The 22,608-nt window shown below is 39.9% G+C and overlaps 1 protein-coding gene across 1 annotated transcript in view; it reads right to left on the bottom strand.

The window, feature by feature from the left end:
• Positions 1 to 22,608, bottom strand: part of LOC139447195 (uncharacterized) — a 467,168-nt gene that overhangs the window by 47,877 nt on the left and 396,683 nt on the right. The window contains exons 28-29 of the mRNA XM_071228411.1: positions 14,282 to 14,458; positions 11,831 to 11,913 (exon numbers count right to left, since the gene is read on the bottom strand). Of these exons, the coding sequence (XP_071084512.1) occupies positions 11,831 to 11,913; positions 14,282 to 14,458 (260 nt within the window). The remainder of the gene's footprint in view (positions 1 to 11,830; positions 11,914 to 14,281; positions 14,459 to 22,608) is intronic.

Raw genomic sequence — 22,608 nt, 5'->3', positions numbered from 1 at the left:
TAAAAACATCACAATAGATTATTATGTAGGTAAGATTAGAAGCCAAACAATATAGAAATGTACTTTTCATCGTAACATTTACAGTCTCTTGGTAATGATATTAAACATAAAATTGTTTGGAATTCGGTGTCATAATAATACAGATGGACATATTTTTCAGTCAATTTGTAAAATAACTGAATATTTAGGCGTTTAATAAATTTCCTAAGTGAAAATATAAACACCGTAAAATAGGCCATGCTCAGGTGAAATATTTACTTTGTGCTGCAAGTCAAAATAGTGTAAACGAAAATCGCACAATTACCAAGCAAGTGACTTATCAAAACTTTGTCACCATTACCGTAATGCTACCCACAAAGATACCTATAATTTCCTTATTATTTCCAAAACTGTATTTCATTTTGTTGATCAATGTGACCATACGCCCTTATACTATCAATAAAAGTGACAAATGCTGTTACGAATTGCGCAGCACAGGTCGCGAACTAGTCTAGATTTCTACTGTATCATCCGGGTACTCACGGGGAAAAAACAATAACCAGTCCCGGGGAATTGCTTTAGATCACATAACTTCCATATTTATAAACAATAGGATTAATTAGACCTTTCAAATAGTGTATAGCCAAACATGTCGTAGCAAAGATGTTTTACAAGCAGATAATTCCCTGGGAACTTGGTGTCACAGCAGTAATCTTCTAGTTGGCTGGTGTTGAAAGAGTTAAACGTCGCCCATGCTGCCAAAATAGCAGCATCTTTCATGCATTTCCACCAATGACATGAACATTGTTATATTGCCATTTGTGCAAGCTGAGAGCCAGGGATATGATAAAATGTTCTTGAAAGATTGAGTTGTTTTACTTTTGATACTCCAGAATATTTTTTATACCTACGTAACTTTTTAGGATAAAAATCAAGTAAAAAAATCTCTGATACCTTTTTTTTTTTTAAACTGGCCTACCTCACTTCTGAAATGAGTTTGAAATCCGTAAATCAAGAAATAAAATAAAAATGTCGCCTTACCTCCTGTGAACTGTGTTCACTGGACCTTTTTGTAAATGGCGTAATTGCAGCACTAAAAAGTTATTACTGGTGTTGTTTTGCCATCTGCAGTTTAGGATAGAATATGTAACTGTACTAGTAATGAGCTGTGTCATTACCTAAACAATAATGAGAGAAGTAAGGGAGTTCTTACTTTACTTAGAGATCATTGAGAGCAGGGCTTATCATGAGGTGTACTGAGAAGTACAGCACCAATCATCTGATGATCTGAGTAGTAGACTAGTGGCTACAGCACTGGCATCATCAGTAAACAACAAGTCCAGTGTAGCTCTAAGACAGTGAGTTGGAGAGTGAATGAGTTGAGTCATTTACCGCACATTAAAGAAATCTTCAAGTTTCAGCTTTTCACTCAGATCACAGTTGAAATCCACAGTAACTAGGACATGTTCACATTCATGCTGCTTGGGGAGATCCTGAAGTCTCTGCATGAAATGAGTAAGTGAATGGTTGCAACTGTGTCCATGACACTTTTGGAGGAACATACACACAAGCAAAGCAGAACTTGCCAACAAGAAAGGAAATGTATTCAATACTGTGAGATGACATATCACATAGTTGGACACTGTTCTTGAAACTTGTTGAAACATACACAGCAACACCATGTGTAGTGTCTCCTGGATAGACTTGATATCCTGGCAGGTCTCTTTCACTGTAAATTGTGTTTACACAAAAATTCACCATATACCTTGACCAAGTTCCTATGTCAAGTGGTATACATCTCAATCAGGTAATTATGGTAACGGTTCTCAGACAACCCCGCATAGAGGTTTTTGTAGAATATGTAAACTGTTTCCAAGTTATGCTCTTGCTAAGGAAACATTCGTAAAAACTCATAAACTATCAAAAGGCAGCAGTTTACCACTAGACCTATTTATATGCCAAGTTTGGAAGAAATATTGTACGGTTTTCAAGATCTGTGACAAGTTTGATGATTTTCAGAGTAAGTCGTTGCCATGGAAACTCAAAAAATTATTATCTCAAAAATCCCAAGTATCAAAAGGCACCAGTTTTCTACTAGACCTGTTTATGTGCAAAGTTTGGTGAAGAAATATTGTACGGTTTTCAAAATCTGCTCCAAAGAGGAGGACTACCGCCATTTTCAGTTTAAGTCAAAGTCATTGCCATGGAAACTCGAAAAATAATTTTTGTAAAAATCCCAAGTATCAAAAGGCACCAGTTCACCACTAGACCTATCTATGTGCCATGTTTGGTGAAGAATTATTGTACAGTTTTAAAGATCTGCTCTGGAAACGAGGACTACCGCCATTTTCAGTCTAAATCAAAGTCGTTGCCATGGAAACTTGAGAAATATATTTTTTTAATTTCTCAAACTATCAAAAGGCACCAGTTCACCACTAGACCTATCTATGTGCCAAGTTTGGTAAATGTATCTCTCATGGTTTTTGTTTTCTGCTCCGGAAACAAATGTGACAGACGGATGGAAAGTCGGATGGACGGCACCCATTCCTATAATCCCCTTCTAATTCATGGCGGGGGATAATAAATTATGTATTTCAGACATTGTGAAACGTGACAGATGTAATAAATGAATGATATGACAGGTACGTTCATAAAGATAAATACTCTTTCGACCTGACTACAACTTGGCCGGTCTACCGCCCTGCGATGTCTTGGGACTCAATGTTGAAAGAGTTCATCATTTTCCAGAAAGAAAATTCATTTTGTTTTTGCACATATTCATTAAAATTAGTTTTACATTCGAGTCATGATTATCAACACAAATACTTGTCAGTCACTTTCATCGATAAATTAAGTGTGCCAAAGGGGCACGCAGGTAAGGAATTCACCATGCCATTACAGTTTCAGGTGTGCCCTCAGCACAATGGCACGAATAATTACGAAACCTGACTAAGTAGGCTTATTATGGCAGGTGTCAAGGACTTACCCCAATTGACAGAGACCAACTAGAATGAGAATGGGGAATATTTCAGCCTTTACTCTTCAACAACTACAGATAGCTGACATATGGACAGCTATTAAGTAAAGCGCATGCTTACAAATTGCCTGATCAGCTCACAAACAATGTCCAGCTCATGGAGAATGGTCACATACTGCCTGTGTCCAGTGTAGAATGTGAAAGGGGATTTTTGTGACAAAATGTCATTAAGATGCGACTGAGATGTAGATTAATGGACAGACTTGTGCGTGTATCGCTTTGTGGACCAAAACTGACAAACTTTGACCCAACACCGACAATGCAACGATGTAAGGCTAAACCCAACCGACAGTTATACAGTGGAAACCATTTAATAGCCAAGTTAGTAAAACCTATATTTCCACAAGTTGCAATTGTAGGAATTAGATCTGTGTCCCTGAAAATGCAAATGTCCGATTGGCAAAAACATATTTCTGGATCCCTGGGGGTAGGTATATTTGGTTTTGCTGGTTTGTTTCTTGTAGGTATATACATACATGTAGTTAATGATAGGCAGTTAAGAGAAGGTGCTTTCTCCGCATGATCGTTGAAGTTATATGCTTTTATATTTTGTTGAATATTTTTTACTTTGGTTATTTATTAAAATTCATTTTCCACAAGTCTTTTTGTCTTCATTCACCAGTTGCCTAATGCATGAACCACATTCTCACAGTTGGCTCATTCATGGCTAAACCATCTAATAGACACAATGCAAAGGGCCGTGAGTCAGCAGAGGGGTTAGATCTAGACAGTGCAGAGCCAGTGAACTCTACTGTCATTGGGCGCCTATTACAAAATGCTAAGGAAAAGCACAATACCTTGTATTGATACTTTTACTGTTATAATAGAGATATTTAGCATCTTCACACTTCTGTCTAGAGCAGGCTTTGGGTATTACCTAGAACCTAACAGGCCTCCCGCCATGGTCTGATTTTTGGCAATGTATTCTGGAAGAGCCAGCAGAATTATTTTACTCCAATCAGGTGCATGAGTGAGTGAGAAAAGGGCATCGTGTTCTGACACTCTAGCCGCTGTTGGCAAAGAAAGGTTTGCAAAATAATTGCTTCATGCACAGGCTAACATAGTGCTTCCATAAGAGCAGACGCAGCAACAGAAAATATTCCACTTTGGGAAAGTGAGGTGGCACTTTGATATCTTCAAGTAAAAAAATAACTTAATAAGTTCATATAGTGGTTCAGTCATGCTGGGGGACTGATGCTAATCGGTAACCCTCAATTGTGCGATGTCTTCTCCTTCCATACATGTTGCAGAAAATCTGCTACTATGTGAATAGTTACTTGCATGTGCTTGATCTCCTGACACTTCGCCACTGTCCGAACCTGTGAACAGGGAGTCATCAATGTCGGAAGAGGAAGGTCTCCAAGACCATGCCACAGCGTCGAAGGCATCCTTGGAGAAACAGGAAGCCTTCATTTTTGTGATGATAGTTTCTAGGTGTGTATGTGGAGATTTTGGAGGCTTCAGTGGAATACATCCCATTGTGGTTGACGGAGCAGATCAGGACGTAGTGGGAGCTGGCGTGGAGCTGTCATGAGGAAGGGAAACAGTCTGCGAAACCAAGATCCTCCAGTGTCCCCAGGACTCTGTCCGTATAGGACAAGGGGGAAATTTTACAGCAAACTCATTAACAGGACATCCACATGGGTTTGGTACTAGACTGACATAGAAACATCTTGTGTTTGAGACATGTCACAAAAGAGTCGATATGGAGAGTGTCCCATGTCTTTGATATCCACTTGAAGATTTGGGGAAGTAGAGATCACTCCAACAACATGATCTTGTTCCTCTGGGATAAACAATCAGCTAAGATGTTCAGTTTTCCAGGAATGTGACGTGCTTCAAATTTGCCAAATAAACTCTTAGTCTGTTGTAGGTAAGCTACTACTGTGGTGCTGTCTCAAGCATATCAATACCCATGACTGACGTAACCTGACTGCCCAGGCTTGTGTTGCATGGTAAACTGCCAGCATCTCCGGACAGATGATATGAATGGTTTCGTCCATATCTGCTCTTGTCCCCTGGAATGTAGCTCCGTCCATGTGAACCACCCAACCCTGTCTGGATGCATCTGTGTTGAGGTGGTGGTTTGGTGGAGGAAATATCAAGTGAATGCCCGTCCTGACATTGATCCAGTCCATCAACCAATTCAACTCGACTGACCGGTCTGATGACGGTCATACCAGCGCAATGACATTGGGGGATCTCGTCAAGTTCAACAAGCTGAGAAGAAGTTGTTGATATAGCCATGTAATGTGACAGGCTTGAGATGAGCAAATTTGACGATCAGAGTTGTTATCTGAGTGAATAACCATGGGGCTATCGATATGCATCATGGGAGCATGTGTATCTCTTCCTGTTGACCATCAACAATCAGGATTTATATGGACATGGAGATATGTATCCTGTAAATCTAAGCTCTGGGTCAACTCCGGGTTGCAATAATATTTATTGAACTAAACTACACAAAACTTATCCTTGTTTAATAACAGTTGGATGCTGATGAAAGCCAAACAAAATCTTGGCAAACTTTGCAGCATAAAATGACACAGAAAAGCATGAGAAACTCCCAAAACAATTTTACATGTTATAGATTATGGACGGCATAGAAAACGTTGCAAAAGATCATATTGTCCCTCAGCTGGCATTTTGAGATAAGCAAACACAGAGTCTGATCGCCAGTCACCAAGAACCTTGATAGACTCAAGTGGCACTCCACGCAGAAGCTACCATGTCGCACCCCCTCAGCAAAGGCTATGTGCACTATAATTGTGCACAGTGAGTCCACTTGTGGTAAAGGCATGTCGCAGACATGAACAAACAGCACTACAGTGAGTAGGTTGCCAATTGTCCCTCTGCTGATACAGTGAAAATCGTAGCTATTGGGGGCACTGATCCGGCAATCTAAAAGAAGCGCACAAGTGTCGTGGTTGGACACCTGCCCTGGATACAGGGGTAGGGTCACATAATGGCATCTTTCATTGAACTGAATGGTTTTTGAATATTGCACGAACAGAACTGCTCCCTTTTTAGTGAACCTCAAATCCGATCGGCACACTGACTTAGCATATTTTGCAGATACAGATCCTGCAGTAACATTGCTGATTCTCAATAGTCCAAAGAAGCGCACAAGCCAAACCGCAAGAAAACACGTCATCTGGCTTGGTTGAGGAAACTGTACGTTGAACTTGCAGTAGCAAGTTCGGAGTGAAAGGCAATTGCATTGAAGTTAAGAGAAAATTGGCCGACAAGGTGTTAGAGAACCTAAACATCTGATGTAATATGCGAGTTATGTCCAAATACTGGGGAATCAAACTGTAAGCATGGGAGAGCCTTAATATGCAGCATAGCGACATATCGTCTAAGGTGTCGCTAGTACGGGCACACATTTAGATACATCCTCGCATGACAACGGTATGTTGATCTGGTGGTAGGAGCAAAACATTCCTGGAGCCACTGAAAAATTTCTTTGTCCAGGCTGCCTGTGAGTTCATCAACTCTCAAACCTGCAATGATATGGAAAGCAAGGTTTTAGGAGACATGTGGTAGGACAACCAGTAACCAGGTGGCGTGTCCCGGGGTACACACCAGACACCATATCACGAAGGAAGCGTTCGAACTGTGAAGGCATATATAACCTTGATATAGCATCAGCTATCACATTCCCTGAGTCCGGCAGGTACTCAGCAAAAATAGTAAAATTGTACTTAATAGCTAGGTAGTTCAGTTCCCTGAGACAATGCATCTCCGGATAACAATCTGAGGTACCATTGTTAATCATCCCAACAGTAGCCTGATTATAAGACATCACACACACACGTCTATTCGACCATTTAGTACACCATTTCTCAGCTGCTATGTTGAGAGTTCTTTCAGTCCACGTAGACCTAATCACACTCTTGGAATGCTCCACCCGCTCGTGTGCATGCGTTCGCGAACAGTTTCAACCGATCAGAGATCCCAAATAAGACGAATGTTCGCTCCTTCAACAAGAAACAGATCCATGAGTAACTGGTCTATTCTGCACTTGTCATGTGGCAGAAAGGCAGTTGAATATAGGCCGGATGTCTAACCGCCCCAAGAGATAACAAGTGATGCCCAACACTGCTTGCCAGCAAGGTTTTCCAATTGACGTCCCGAGGCTCTAGGTGTGGTCATGAACTCCTGCACAAATTCCACCAGAGGCCAACACCATTCATTGAGTCAATGTCAATGCCCAGGAGAGTGATGTTGGTGGCAGGGCCTTCAACCTTGTTCCAGCTTATTTCAAAGCCCAGTTGGCCTTAAACTCTAATCAAGTACAAGAGGGCAAGTTCACAGTTCCCCGAAGAAATGTCTACGCACAAAGATTCAAACTTGCAAAATATCGGTTGATGGCTTGGGTAATGGGGTTAAATATGAAAGGACTCTGTCTGCCACCAAATGGTAAACGCTTATCAATCATATATGTGGGTACAGTATCTCCTGTAAATGTCCACTTAACACCTGTACACGCATTGTTCGAAGGATGTACCGCCACACTCCTATAAGCTGCATTAAGGTCAACTTTAGCCATATAAGCCCCTGGCAGAAGCTCATCGAGCGCATCATGAATTGTCCGGTAAGAGGACTCCTCAGTCGCAAAATCATTCGCTGACCCTCCTTTGGGTAAGCTGAAATCATGAATCAAACGGATGTCCGTGCTACCCTTTGGCACAAAGAGCACTCACAATGAGGGGCAATGAAGATCTTCCTACATCTATAGGATGCTTTCCAAGGCGGAGTAGGCACATAAAACTTGGATCAAGTGTCATAGTCAGTGGTATCTGGTGATAGACCCGTGTAGGATTCTTGAAGAGGGGGTAGGACATGACACACCCTGTGGACAACCAGTTTGAAGCACCTATGTCCATTATCAAATGATTGACCAATTCCAAGTCCTTGAACTTATTCATAGGGACATTCATTCTAGTCAAAGGTGACCTGACAAAACGATAAAAGTCGTCGTTGATAGAGGGTAGATAAGAAAACAGAGACCCATGCGTTCTATAAGTTGACCACTTAATAGAATGCAGCAGGAACTTATCATCCAATTTGGTGTGTGAGAAATTGTCATTTGCATCCCAAATTGCTTTGGTTGTGCATGATGGCCATGGCAGAGTATTGAAGATGGTGTCATGGGAGAGGCCTTCGTTCAGTGAACTCAAGGAATGAGTTGTCCAGACAAAATAATCTGGAAAGTTCCCAACTGGCCTCTGATACTCGATGTATGCACTTCATGCTAGTCGGATGTTGCTGTTAGTAATCGTCCAAACAAGACCGACATTCATGTGATGGGGACTCAATTCTGGCTGAATGAAACAGTCCCAATTTTTCCTTGCTGTGCGGGAAAAAATGGTCTGTTTCTTCTCGATTTATGCCTTTCAAGATCGTGCAGTCCTGTCAGATATTTCTTGGCCTCAAATGTTTTTGCAGACCTGTCAACCCCTCATCATGACAATGTGGAAGATTTGACTTCAAAATGGGGGAGATTTGCCTCCAAAGGGGGAGATTTTTTAAATACATGTGGGGAAGATAAGATAATTTCCAACTTTTATTTTTATTAATGTTATTAAGAAAACCAAATATTTTAAAACAATAACAAATTAATAAGTTTCTTTTATCATATAATGGGTAGGTTTCTCGGCAGGATAAAGCCAACGGATAAAAACGATATCCGTTGGGGTCATATGCGGATAGAGATGCAAATATCAAAGGTCAAGTAGGGACTACCATATTTTCTTGAGTATAGCGCGCACTTATTTTTCTAAAAACACAGCTGTGTAGAAGGGGGTGCGCATTATACACAAATTAATGAGTTTTGATGTTTTTTCCCCGAGCACGTAACACCGGAAATACCATGTCAACAAATCAATACTGAAGTCATGTATTACACTGTCTGGCTATAAAAAGTGTTCTTTGTATATCAGGACTTATGTTTGTAACTCATTTTATTAATTTTATTCAAAATTCCTTTTAATATTGTTTTAATTAAGTTCAGCGAAATCGTGTGTGAAGCGATCGGAAGATCGCACAACTCACCGTTATTAACAGCAACCACGGTCAGATTACCACTATTGACACCTTGAAACGAACTTTAGTTGACAGAGAATGGATACATATATCATAAATGCCATACTGTGACTCGTTAAAAGTCATATTTGTTTTTGTTGGACGATTCTACCTTCACTGTTTATAAAGAAACATGGCGTCACCCTTGTCATTCGGCGATCGAGTCAGAATTAACCATCGGGAATCTGGATAAACTAAAGGGATAATTGCTATCTAATATACTGAAAAAATCAGTGTCCAACTGTGACATAGCTAAGGCATTTTATAAGTTTTAGCAACTTTGGAGACATAAATTTCGAAACAATTTTGCGAGGGCAATAGGCCAAGCCAAGGGGGATCAGTAGCCATATCTGTGCTTGTCGACCTCTGCGGCTTGAAACCTTTTCCACAAAATAAAATAGTTGGACTTGGCTGAAATATGTTTGAATTGTTACCTTTTTTCGTTTTGTTGCTGTGTGTACATCTGACTGCACTTAACGTTATGACAGGACAGGCCGACTGTCAACAACGTCTGAATGTGGCCGTGACGTCTCATAGACTAGGGTTAGAGTAGCTTCCCTTTGACAAAGGGCAGTTACTCTAGAAGACAGACCGATGGATTGCCACGAAAGGCTTGTAAAAACAATTGTTGTTTTTGCGTATATGTTGCTTCACCAGTGTATATAAGAAACAGATTTCAGTTTGAACTATATTGGTTACTGTCACTGTCCGACTGACACATCAATTACCCTGTGACATAATAAATATTATTGCACACATTCCAGGAAAACTCAATGTTTCGGTAATGTTTGTGAGGAAAAGCGATTTTCAAGCACAGAATTAAAGAATGACATTATATGATAAAGAGGTTATCACGCTTGTATGTTTGGGGATGGTGAATATCCTGCATTAGGAATACACTATAAATTTAGTGAGCCTTGGCGTTCTCTACGTTCTTAAATTATGGAAGAATAAACATGCTAAGAACATGAAGACAACAGTTCATTTCAGGAAGTTATGAATACTCGGCTCATGATGCATTTAAAGTTCAACCCTTCAGGCACCTGTTAGGACTATCCGAGTTTTCTTTACAGGTTACATTGTTCAATCATTTACCATATGAATTGAATTACCAGTTGATTACTAGACAAAGGCCCATCTGGGTCCCCCTGCGGTTGGCTGTGATAAGGGTTGCTAATCCGGGAGCCTACCAGACAGATCGGGACGTAAACTTCCCGTTCTTTGTTTTTACTCAAGAGACAATGGAGACAAATTTTTAAAATAATGAAGAATTCTGTTTTGCGGGAGAAATAGTCCATGATGCGGGAGACTGGGTGATTTCATCAAAGTATGGGAGGGTTGACAGGTCTGTTTTTGCTACAAACAGCAGACCGTCTTGCAGTTAAACACTGGGCACGTGATCATCACGTGAGAGAGAGGTACCGCTACACACAGATAAACTTGGATCATGCTGCTCCTCAACAGACAATCATCAAGCGTCTGACGTGTCTGGGATATATTTCCCTGAACCCTGGCTACTATAGTGATCGTCTTCCTAGATTTCTTTCAAAGACAACAATGAAGCAGCAACACCTTCCCATTATGATCGTAGTATGACAAAAGACGAGTCGGAGACATCAGTGCATTCTGTGCATCAAGATGTATAGTGAAGAGCTCTGCTCAACTGATTGCACCTAGAATTTAGGTCACTGACAATAATGGCATTGTAGCAGGCTGGCAGGCAATGGGTTTGAGTCTATTCTCTCAAAAAGAGAGATACTATATACTACCAAATCCTACCTACATGTACCCAGAAAGGAATTAATGTATAGATTTGTCTTTTGGAATTTTGAAATATACTTTTTAAGTGATATAATCAAAAAAACATGTGGAAGTGTAGACAGAAATATTAGACGTGTTGTAACTTGCACACACAGTAAAGAGGTGGGTGAGGTGAAATGGGGTTTAACGTTGCGTCCAAGATTATTGCACTTATATAGCGACGTGCTTGTACGTGTGTGTGTGTTTGTGTGGCTGCTAGTACAAGTCCGGACTGATGCCGATTTATAGTGCTAGCTCACTGAGATACCATGCCGCAGTTTAACATGAATACCCCACTCAGACACAGTATACTGACTCCAAGCCAACCAGTCCTTGTTTTAGCCCCTTAATGCCGAGCGCCAGACAGGGTAACAAGAAATACCATCTTTTAACATCTTTTGGTACGACACGGTCGTGGATCGAACCCCAGACCGGTCGCTCTACCACTAAGTTAAATGGGGTTTAATGTCGCGTTCAAGATTGTTGCACTTGTGTGTGTGCTTGCATGCGTTTGTCTGCTTGTATTAGTCTGGACTAATGATGATTTTATAGTGCTAGCCCAATGACACACCATGCCGCAGTTTTAACATGATCATGAATATCTCACTCAGACACAGTATATTGACTCTGAACCCACCAGTCCTTGTTTTAGCCCCTTCATGCTGAGCACAAGACAGGGTAACAACAAATACCATCTTTTTAATGATTTTTGGCATGGCGTGGCCGGGGATTGAACCGCAGACTTTTCGCTTATCTTTTTAATGATTTTTGGCATGGCGTGGCCGGGGATTGAACCGCAGACTTTTCGCTTTCCGGGGGTACACTCTATTTGCAGGTGATCTGAAAATCTTTTTACTGTGATGTTAGTCAAATTGCAGGAATTAATGCTATGATGTAATAGAGGTAGGGTATCCCTACTCCACTAACCTGCTTTCTCTGCCTGTATGGGAACATACTTGTGCAGCAGGTCAGTTTTCTCCTCATCAAATGTAGACAGGCCAGTGTTGGGTCTGGGGTTAAGATAAATTGTCAGTTATTGCATCCTTGATTATTCTTACAGATCAAACATAATAACAGACTTAAAAGTACTTCTGGTAAAATATCCTTGACCTTCAATCTCAAGTATAAACAGAAATATACATAAGCAACAAAATTCTTTCCAAAATTAAAGAAATTCTCTTGTCCCTTGTACAACTACATCATGAGCATGTGAATAACCAACAAATATTGATGATACCAGGTGTTCGCAAAAAGGGGAGCACACATTCTGTTTCACCAGCGACACAAACACATACAAAGGCAAGTCAAGTGTTCACCTGAACAAACATGGAAACATATGGTACACATCAAACAGAAGAATTGCATTGCACATCAGTTTGGTCACTGATGTGTCAAATTTGGAAATTTTCTTTACATGTCTACCATAAAACCTTTTAAAAGCTTTACTGAAGCCTTTAAGCTATCACCCTGATCAAAACACTCTTGACACTTGACACCTGACACTCTTTGAAATCTGGTGGAGGGTCTTTCTTTGTCACTCTGAATGTTTATGCATGGACCTTGCATGAAACAGGTGAGGTGGCATAGCTGCTCTTATTATTGTTCAGTGGATAAATCAGTGGAAGTGAATTGGCTATTTGATCATTTATGAACGACATCAAATTATTGATACACCTGAAGCTTTTTTGCCAAATTCCCATGTTTTCATTTTGCCAATCCGAGAAGAAATTCCAATTCCTGTGCCTTAAGAAAGAGTTAAGCAAGGAGGTGAGCAAGGAGGTGAGCACCACTGCTTCCCACTGGGATGCCGACTTCTGAGAACATGACTTGCTGCAAACTAATGTCTAAAACCCAACTTGTCCTGTAGGGCAAGTAGATGCCATATTTTTGTAGTACAATATTTTCACTTGCCCTATTGAATGTTTTATGTTCTCAGTTATTATTATTATTTGCTGTAATTAACCTTTGAGTTGAGCATATTTACTAAAGACGGTCCAAAAGTTAACAGTCACTGACATCCACATACATCTCTGCCCATTCAAAGTCACACAACCATGAACATTACGTTTTTGGTTTGTAGTGAAATTGGTTTTTATAATTAAATACATTTTTCTTGTCAACCATTCCACATTTAACAAGAGCCATTACCCTCACAAAATCATTCACTTTCACTTTTGAGAATTAGTATCAAGTAGCCTACAACAAAAACAACAGATATAATTGTCTCCCTTTAAAAAATGCTGTCTATTTATGATATAAGTGACATAGTTTGTTATTGTTATTATGAATGTACAAGAAATGGAAACATATTTTAGGTTCGAAAGTAACTTGCATATTTTATTGAAAACGATTTGAGATGAATTGATGCGAATGAAATATATGTACTCGCCCAGTAGGACGTGTGTTTCTTCACTTCCATTTCACCTGGACAAGCTGCCACTCGTCAATACGAGCAGACGAGTGAATTTTTCGAGCCCTGTATTATGATTACCATACCCACAATACTATGTGAATGAAACTATTCACAAGTCATGAGCAACCTTGACAAATGATAGATGTTCAGTTTGTTACTTTGACTCACTGACTACCTTTACCTTATATTTCATGAAATAATCTGAGATTTCATTTTTTTATCCATGTTCCATAATTTGATCTCTATAGTAACCTTGCATGGAAGTCAGAAGTTCATGCGATTAAAGATCATGTTCTAATCATTTATATTCAAGTTTTTGTGTACACCAAAATTCATACTGAGTGACCTTGACCTTCAATATGTTAGAAAATTTCCCAGAGATATATGGAAGGTATATTAGGTATGAAGTCTATGTCATCAGCATGAGGTTGAGAAAACTAGGTCATATAATTTGAGAAAACATATCAGGCAGCTTCCTTTACATGGGGCTGCTTAATCAGGCACCTATTTTAACATGGAGAGGAGGTGAAATGGGGTTTAACGTCACTTCCAAGAGTATTGCACTTATGTAGAGACTTATATAGCAAGCATGCCTGTCTGCGTGTGTGCATGTGTGCGTGCTTTAACTAGCCCGGACTGATGCCGATTTATAGTGCTAGCCCACTGAGTTACCATACCTCAGTTTACATGAATACTCCACTCAGAGACAGTATACTAACTCCAAGCTGATCATTCCTTGTTTTAGCCCCTTAATGCCAAGTGCCAGACAGGGCAACAACAAGTACCATCTTTTAACGTCTTTAGGTATGATAGTCCGGGGATCGAACCCCAGACCCTCAGCTCTCGGGGTGGAAGCAGTACCACCAGGCCATGGAGGCGGTCTATTTTAACATGGAAGTGTTGAAATAAATATATATAACATGGATCAATACCTTCTGGTAACCATGGTCATTCAGCCTATTTACCTTGCTATCTTGAAGAGATGTGTGGAACTCTCCTTCTGAGTGGCCAGTATGTAGTGCTTGCTACCCCAGATATCTCGCTTGGAGACATAGAAGCCATCTTGCCGTCCTTTGTAGTTGTTAAGACGGATCAGGGCCGCCTCCCAGCTCATGCCTCGGTCGACAACCAGCTGGATAGATCTGTAAGTGTTCACCCGGCACTTTACATTCCTTCCGTGTACAAATCCATAAATTACTAGAATTGAAGCATGACATTCAAGGGGTAAGGTCAAATGTTATTTTATTAAACTTCAGGACCCCCTACATTGCCAACACTGCAATATAAACTTATAATTACTTCCATGGTATTACCAAATTAGGATTTGAAAGGGCTGACTTATATGTACATATGTCACAGGGAATATGTATAATCTCTAAAATTTTCAGGTATTATACATATTCTCTGATGTAACAAGTCAACCCACTAGGAGTGAGTGCGTGAGTTGGGACTTAAAACCGTTTAGAACAATATTCTAAATATCTCACGGCTTGTCAGCTAAATGTGGGTGGAAGGCTCAACCTGATGTAGGTCTCAGAGTGAGCGAGTGAGTTTGGTTTAACGCCGCTTTTAACAGTATTCCAGTTATATCGCGGCGTGTCAGCTTAATGTGGGAGGAAAGCCCGAAGTGATGCAGGTCTCAGACGTTAACCACTTCGGTGAAACCCACGAGCATGGGTATGGTACTGACAAACCTAGAAACATAATCGGGGCGAACCGGGATTTGAACCAATAATCATAGGTTTCTGGTGTGCTTAAGGGTCGCAACTCTGCACAGTGAATTGTGGTGCCTTAGATGGCTGGGCCATCCATGCCACCCGTGCCTCCTCCTCTGCTGTGTAGCACATTAGAATTGTGCTTGTTCATGCAGTAGTGAATAATATGAAAGTTAATGTCAAAGGGAAACAACTCTCAGTTCTCTAACCGGCACCGTTCTAATTAGCCCCCGTAATCAGCATATGCCAATTAGTGTCAGTTGACCCACAAACTGAGCTTGGACCAGCGATGGAGCACTTGGTGGACCATGTTAACAGAAAGGGGGAATCCTTGCATTTGATTGAATGATTCTTACTATAACCTTTCACCTTGCAAATAGGGCCCGTAAGTCTCACGAGGCACTACTACCGGTACCAGCATTTCCGGTGACATGCCAACACTCATGAACAAGTTCTGCTTTCGAAATGAGCGACCACCAATGCTAGCTTTGCTAGACGGGACCAAGTAACTACCATGCTTGGTTATCACCACTATTGATAGTTGTTAGTAGACTTATTTCAGAATAACATGTTCGGTTATTTGTCATTCCTGCAAAGTGTATTGGTTCCTGACTGACAATTGACAACAATGGGACCGGTTGTAAAGGTATGTGTTCTTTTCCTTTACCTTAAAAATAATTTTGACAACCATTGTGGGTACTATTGTTCAGACATGTATTTACGTAGCAAGCAAACAGTGTTTTATGATATCACATAGGATGTATTACTTGTTTTTATGATGTGAGATTATTTATGGAGATACAACTACTAATAGGTAAGCCAAATTATCAAAATGACCATGGTATTCTGGCATCTGTCAGCAAGAACAGTGACATGGAAGCCGTGCCTTGGAAGGTTTGGCGAGGCATTAAATTAGGAAAGATTTAGAGGATGAAATTTGGAAAATCTATGCTAGGAATTTGTAAACGTGAAATGTATGTTAGTAAATTATATATATTTATTTCTTAGTAACATAGTACTTAATACCGTAAATTGTGAAATTCATGCATCTCCAAATTAGTACGACTGCTGACCCCTAGCCAAAAATGTGAATCAAAATCTATGTGACTCCCCCAACCCATCACCAGTGGAATGATACATATCCTTACCATATCCAACCTTACCTTAATCCATTCTAATATCATGATATAACATTTATACTAAGTTTTCCTACAATAATTAGATCCACATCAAGTGCTTTTATGACTTATCATGGTGTAATATTTATACATCAATTCATATATTATAGTTTAGCAACTAATACTTATCAGGTAAAATGCATATATAAAATATCAGTAGTTTCAGTTATAGCTTTTTAGATAGATGCTAGCCTAAGGTAATGGGAGCGCATCTCTTAGACATACTATTCAATAAGACAACAGTTATGTCTTCATAGTTTAATAGATTTGAAGCTTTTAGATAAATGCTAGCCTAAGGTATCAAGATCCCATCTCCCAGACAAAAGATATGTCTACATAGTCTTATAGATTACCTTGAACTATTTTATTTAAGTAAATCTGTCATCACCTATATTAGAATAACATTCAGCAATTACTTCAATTTAGACTCATTAAGGATTAGCCCCCATACAAGCTCGTCTATAGTGCATTAAGGATTAGCCCCAACACAAGCTCGTTTATAGTGACACCATAATCTCTTTCAAAGCATCCAGTAAATATGTCAACAAGATTAGTGCCAGTCCAACGGGATTAACAGGATAAAGTAATCCCCTCTGTCTAGCCATTCATTTAGCATAGGGCACAACCAATCGTGTATCAACCAATCCTATTCCTTTTTATTGTTCAAATTTTTGTTAAATACATACTGTAACAACATGTTAGGGCAGAGAAGGGGTTTGTCACTCTAACCAAGCAGATCTCTCTCCCACAGCCCAGAGGTTGTACCGACTCTCCGTGGCACCCTCAGCTATTTTTCTAAGAAATTGTAACTTGCTCATTGTTCTTGTAAATAAAATTGTGATTAGTCTCCTGTGACTCTGGCTCTTTGCTGACTAATTCCCCAAGAAAACCAGCACGCCATTTGGACGGTTTTGTTCACCCATAACAGTCCATGATAATTTGGCGGAGAATCATCGATTTCGGAACCACAGAGTCCAGGAACTAACTACGACCAGCTACAAGAACCCATTGGAGGACATGTCCAACCGTGATCATCTGATGGAATAACAAGCAAGTTGGATCTACCTCTGACCTCAACACTGGATTAAAGACAACCAACTCCTCCAAAGACACCAACAAAGGAAGAAAAAGTCTTCAAATATTGTAAGTACAGCATTACATTGTTGATTACTTGTCTTTCTTTAATTTAGTATGGTACATACTAATAGGTGTCATGGCAAATATGGAGTCTGGAATGGAAAGTAACTTTGAAAGTGAAATTCCAACAGTGTCTTTAGTTACGCCCCTTGCCAAAAGTGTAATTCAGGCACAATTCGGTACAAAAACAACAAATTGTTTAGTAGATACAGGGGCATCCATTTGTTGTATTTCGTCTGCTTTTCTTGGCAAAGCTTACTCTTGGAAACTCACCCTTTCAACAGGTTAAAGGTGTTGGCGGCGAATTGCATAAAGTGTTAGGTTCAGTTGTTTTAGATTTTGTCATTGAGGATCAGGAATTTTCTCAAAGGCTTCATATTCTGCCTACACTTCCAGAGGCAGTGATACTAGGTGAAAACCTCCTTGATGACAATGATGCAGTCTTAGATTATAGCTGTCATTCCTTGATACTTAACAACAGCACCTCAGATAGGCAATATATCAATTTCATAGCCAGTTCAGTGCAAGAGATTTGTGGATTAGCAAAAACAATAGATCAGATTTACATCCCCCCTCAGAGTGAAATTCATTTCAAGGTAAGACTATCAGAGACCAAAGAGGATTCCCTCATCCTGATTGAACCCATTGCTTCCCTCACTGCTCATTCTGAAGTAGCAGGTGGTAGAACTCTTTCCAAAGTGAAAAGCAAAACTGCTACATTTAGGCTTATGAATCCCTCCCAAGAAGAAAAGGTTCTTGACAAGGGTACAGTTGTAGGCAAATTTAGTTACAATGACAAAGACTCTGTTTTTGAAATCGACTCATCAATAAATACCGTTAACACTGACAATGAGAAGAGAGACAATAACACCAAGGACTATGTTAAAATTGCACAAGAATTAGGATTTGATTTGACAATTACACAACTGACTCCAGACCAACGACACAGACTACTTAGATTTTTGGGACAAAATAGAGACATGTTTTCAACGGGTCTTGCAGATTTAGGAAAGACTGACATGCACCAACATATCATTGACACTGGTAACCACCCACCCGTTAAGTGTAGACCATATCGCCAATCACCTCATCTCCAAAAAGTCACCGAAGAACTTATAGATGATTTTCTGAAGTATGATTTGATTGTGGAGTCCACTTCTATGTATTCAGCTCCCATTATCCTAGTCAAGAAACGTGATGGCTCATATAGATTTGTTTGTGACTACAGAAAGTTGAATTCTGTCACTTTACTGTCTTGGCCTCTTCCTGATTTTGATGATGTTGATCACATCGCCAATGTCCAAGCTAAGATCTTCTCAACTTTAGACCTTGCTAATGGCTTCTTCCAAATGCCACTACATGACGATTCAAAGCATAAAACTGCATTCGTCACCCATCAAGGCCTTTATCAATTCAAACGTTTACCACAAGGTCTGACAAATTCTCCACTTTGTTTTCAACAGCTCATGAGCAAAGTGCTAAGAAAATTGCTTTTTAAGGTTGCGCTGATTTACATTGATGATTTGATAATATACAGCAAAAACTTTGAAGAGCATCTCCAACATTTGGAGCAAGTATTTTACTATCTCAAACAGGCAAAATTAACACTAAAGCCTTCAAAATGCAACTTTGCAACACAGAAAGTTTCTTTTCTGGGTCATGTGGAGGTGTTCAAGTTGATGACAAAAAGATTGCAGCAATTAGAACCTTTCCAGTGCCCAAATCACAAAAGAAGATTCGCTCCTTCTTAGGTCTCACAAACTTCTACAGGAAGTATGTGAAAAATTATGCTCACATAGCGCTTCCACTGAATGCTTTGCTAAAGAATGCTTTGCTAAAGAAGCATTCAGAGTCAGAAGTAGGAAAGAAACCAAAGTTCCAATGGTCACTTGAGTGTGATCAGGCATTCAACACACTCAAACATGCTATGAGTAATACACCTGTTCTGGCTTATCCAAATTTTGACAAAGAATTTCTTCTCGCAACTGATGCCAGTGAGCATAGGTTTTGTTTTGAGTCAAAAAGATGAGAAAAATAATGAACATCCAATAGCTTTTGGTGGTAGAGCTCTTCATGGCAGCGAAAAGAACTGGAGCATTACAGAAAAGGAAGGCTTAGCTCTGGTTGAAGCCATCAGATCATTTCGTCCATACCTTGCAAATTCCAAATTCACAGTCTACACTGATCATATATCATTAAAAATGGCTGAAATCCATCAAGGATGCCACGGGTAGGTTAGGGCGATGGGTTTTTGGAACTTTCTACCTACACTTTTGACAATGTTCACCGCAGCGGCAAAGCCAATGGAAATGCCGATGCTCTCTCACGTAGGGAATATGAGGAAAATATTAACTGTAATGATCAGACAGGAGAAGATGGTGAGAAAACATTCATCTCAGTAACTTCAACTCAGCAAAGCAAATCAACTAGCAGTACCACAATCTTGCCAAACACCCAATCATCCACACGGGTCACACAGACAACTCAGACTGAGGATATTTGCACATCTATTGTCAATCACTAAGAATCCGACACACAGACAACACATTGGTCAGTCACCTTTGAATATGAAGAGGATTATCAGTCAGTACCATTTAATGTTGTTGCAGCATTACATGCTACAAATGCTGATGTTACTCAAGACACATTGGTTGAAGTAAGTATAAAAGAACATCCAAATTTACGTCACCTACAAAGGATTTGTCCAGATTTCATCCAAATCTTTGACTACAAAGAGGATGATGTCCTTCCACAAAATGAAAGGATCGTCAAAAGATTCTTATCGAAGCCAATACTTTTGAAATTGATGAGGGCATCCTATACAGATTCGTTCCACAAAGACAGAAAGACCATGATGACAAGTTCATTAAACAGCTGGCAGTCCCAAGAACCCTCATGAATCAAGTCCTGCAATCCTATCATGACTCAGAGTTTGGCGGTTGCCACCATGGGAAAGAAAGGATGCACAACACCATGAGACCTAAGTACTACTGGCCCAAAATGTACAGTGATATTACTACTTATGTCCAGACATGTGAGGTATGTCAACAGACAAAGAGACATTCTCGGTCCCCTGCCAACAACACCAGACAAGTACAAGTACATTTTGGTCATCACAGATGCATCATCCAGATGGTGTGAAGCCTTTCCACTTCGGACCCAAGAAGCCAAAGAAGTAGCAGATGTTCTCGTTAGAGAAATATTTTGTCGGTATGGTGCTCCAAGGACCTTAATTTCAGACAGAGGTCAGAACTTCATGTCCAAACTCATCAAAGCAATTTGTGAACTTTTGGCAATTAAATTTACCCATACCAGCCCATACCATCCTCAAACAAACAGCTGTGTAGAAAGGCTCAATTCCTATATCAATCAGTCACTAAGAGCCTATTGTAACAAGTCTCAAAATGATTGGCCCTGTTATATTCCTGGCATCATGATGGCCTATCGGATGGCCCCAAATTCATCAACACAAAAATCCCCATACGTTATGCTTTTTGGCCGAGAAATGAGAGCTCCACAAGATGTAGCATTAATTCCAAAAGAAAATTTAGGCCACAATAACAAAAGTTATCTTTCAAATTTGCTTGATGAGCTGGAAATCACTAGAACAATTGCAGCTGAAAACACTGCTCGGGCTAAGGAGGTGTATTCACAATATAACAATAGAACAATATAATCGAAAGGCTAAAGAACCAGAATTCGCCCCAGGTCAAAGAGTTTGGCTTTATTGTCAAAAAGCTGAAAAAGGCCTTTCCAACAAATTAACCAAAAAGTGGTATGGTAGCTATTATATCGTCCATACAGGTCCAAATTATACCTACAAACTACGCCGAAGTTCTGACGACAAAATACACAAACCACTGGTCCATGCCAACAGCCAGGTACAACCTCCAAGTCCAACATCAGGTAATCAAACCAAGGTTATCCCTCAGGTTTTCAATCCAGAGGACATCCACTCAATTGTTAGTTCCAAGAGAGCAAACGGCAAAATCTACTAAAGAGTAAAATGGAAGGATCCAGAAAGGGGAAACACATGGGAGTATGGCAGCAGCATTCCAGACTCCATTCGGAGAGAATTTCACCTCAAAAGAAGTATGTCAGGAAAACGACGAAAACGTCCACTGAAGAATCATAAGTTTTTCGACCAAAAGGAATCAGCACAAGACAATAAATCAGCCAATGTTCTGTCAGGGAATACAATGTCAGGGAATGTCCAGCAAGTCAACACCAAACCATGCATAGAATTAGATGTCAAACCATATCCGTTTTTTCCAAAACACCTACGAAAAGTAGATCATAAAATAGAAAGAGTTATGGGCATTGAAATTATTCAAGGAGACTGCTATGTCAAGGTCTCATATAAAGAATATCCTGATTACCACACATGCTATTTTGAAAGTGTTCCTCCCCACCTCATACAGCGCTACCTTGATGATAGCTGGAAGGATCTCCGTAAGTGGTGCTGTGGAGAAGATAATCCTCCATATGATCCAGATTAACTGCCAATTTATAAATCCAAAAGGATTATTTTTCCAGATAAAGACTTTGGAAACATCAACACATTTAGATACCGTGCTGCAACAACATACCATAGACCCAGTCTACCATTCCTGGTCAATATCCCTATATATATGTCGATAGCTGCCAACTGAACATATTCTTGACCAAAATACAAAATCTCCTGAATAAACGGTGCAAAACACAAAACAGCTATTAGCTGTATCTTGTTATGTTTACTGATAACTTTAGTTATTGTGTCCAGTCTTTTCACTATGGGTCACCAGTTTCGCCAGTTGAGAACAAATAACATCAGCCTGATCATCTGAGTTATTTGAATCACAACAAATTTTTAGCATTGACCTGATCAACCAATCTCAAAAGTGAAACGAACCAACCAAAGTGAACCATAATGAATCGAAATGAGTCAAACCAAAATGAACCAAAACAAATCGAAAGGACTCAAAGCGAAGCAAACCATACTGCAAATCACACCGAAACCGTACCAAAACGAAGCAAACCATACTGCGAATCGAACCGAAACCGTACCGAAGCGAAGCAAACCATACTGCGAATCGAACCGAAACCATACTGAGAATCGAACCGAAACCGTACCGAAGTGAAGCAAACCGTACCGAAGCAAAATAAACTGAACTGAACCGAACGAAACCAAACCCTATCGTATAATCAAAGCGAAACGAATCAATGCACTTGTTATATGCACATACACACATATGTATATATAATGTCTCTAATGATTGTGAG

This window comes from Haliotis cracherodii, unplaced genomic scaffold (genome assembly GCF_022045235.1).
Source record: "Haliotis cracherodii isolate W230 unplaced genomic scaffold, xgHalCrac1.p SCAF_7, whole genome shotgun sequence".
Taxonomy (NCBI): Eukaryota; Metazoa; Mollusca; class Gastropoda; order Lepetellida; family Haliotidae; genus Haliotis; species Haliotis cracherodii.
This window is presented reverse-complemented; position numbering and strand designations above follow the sequence as displayed.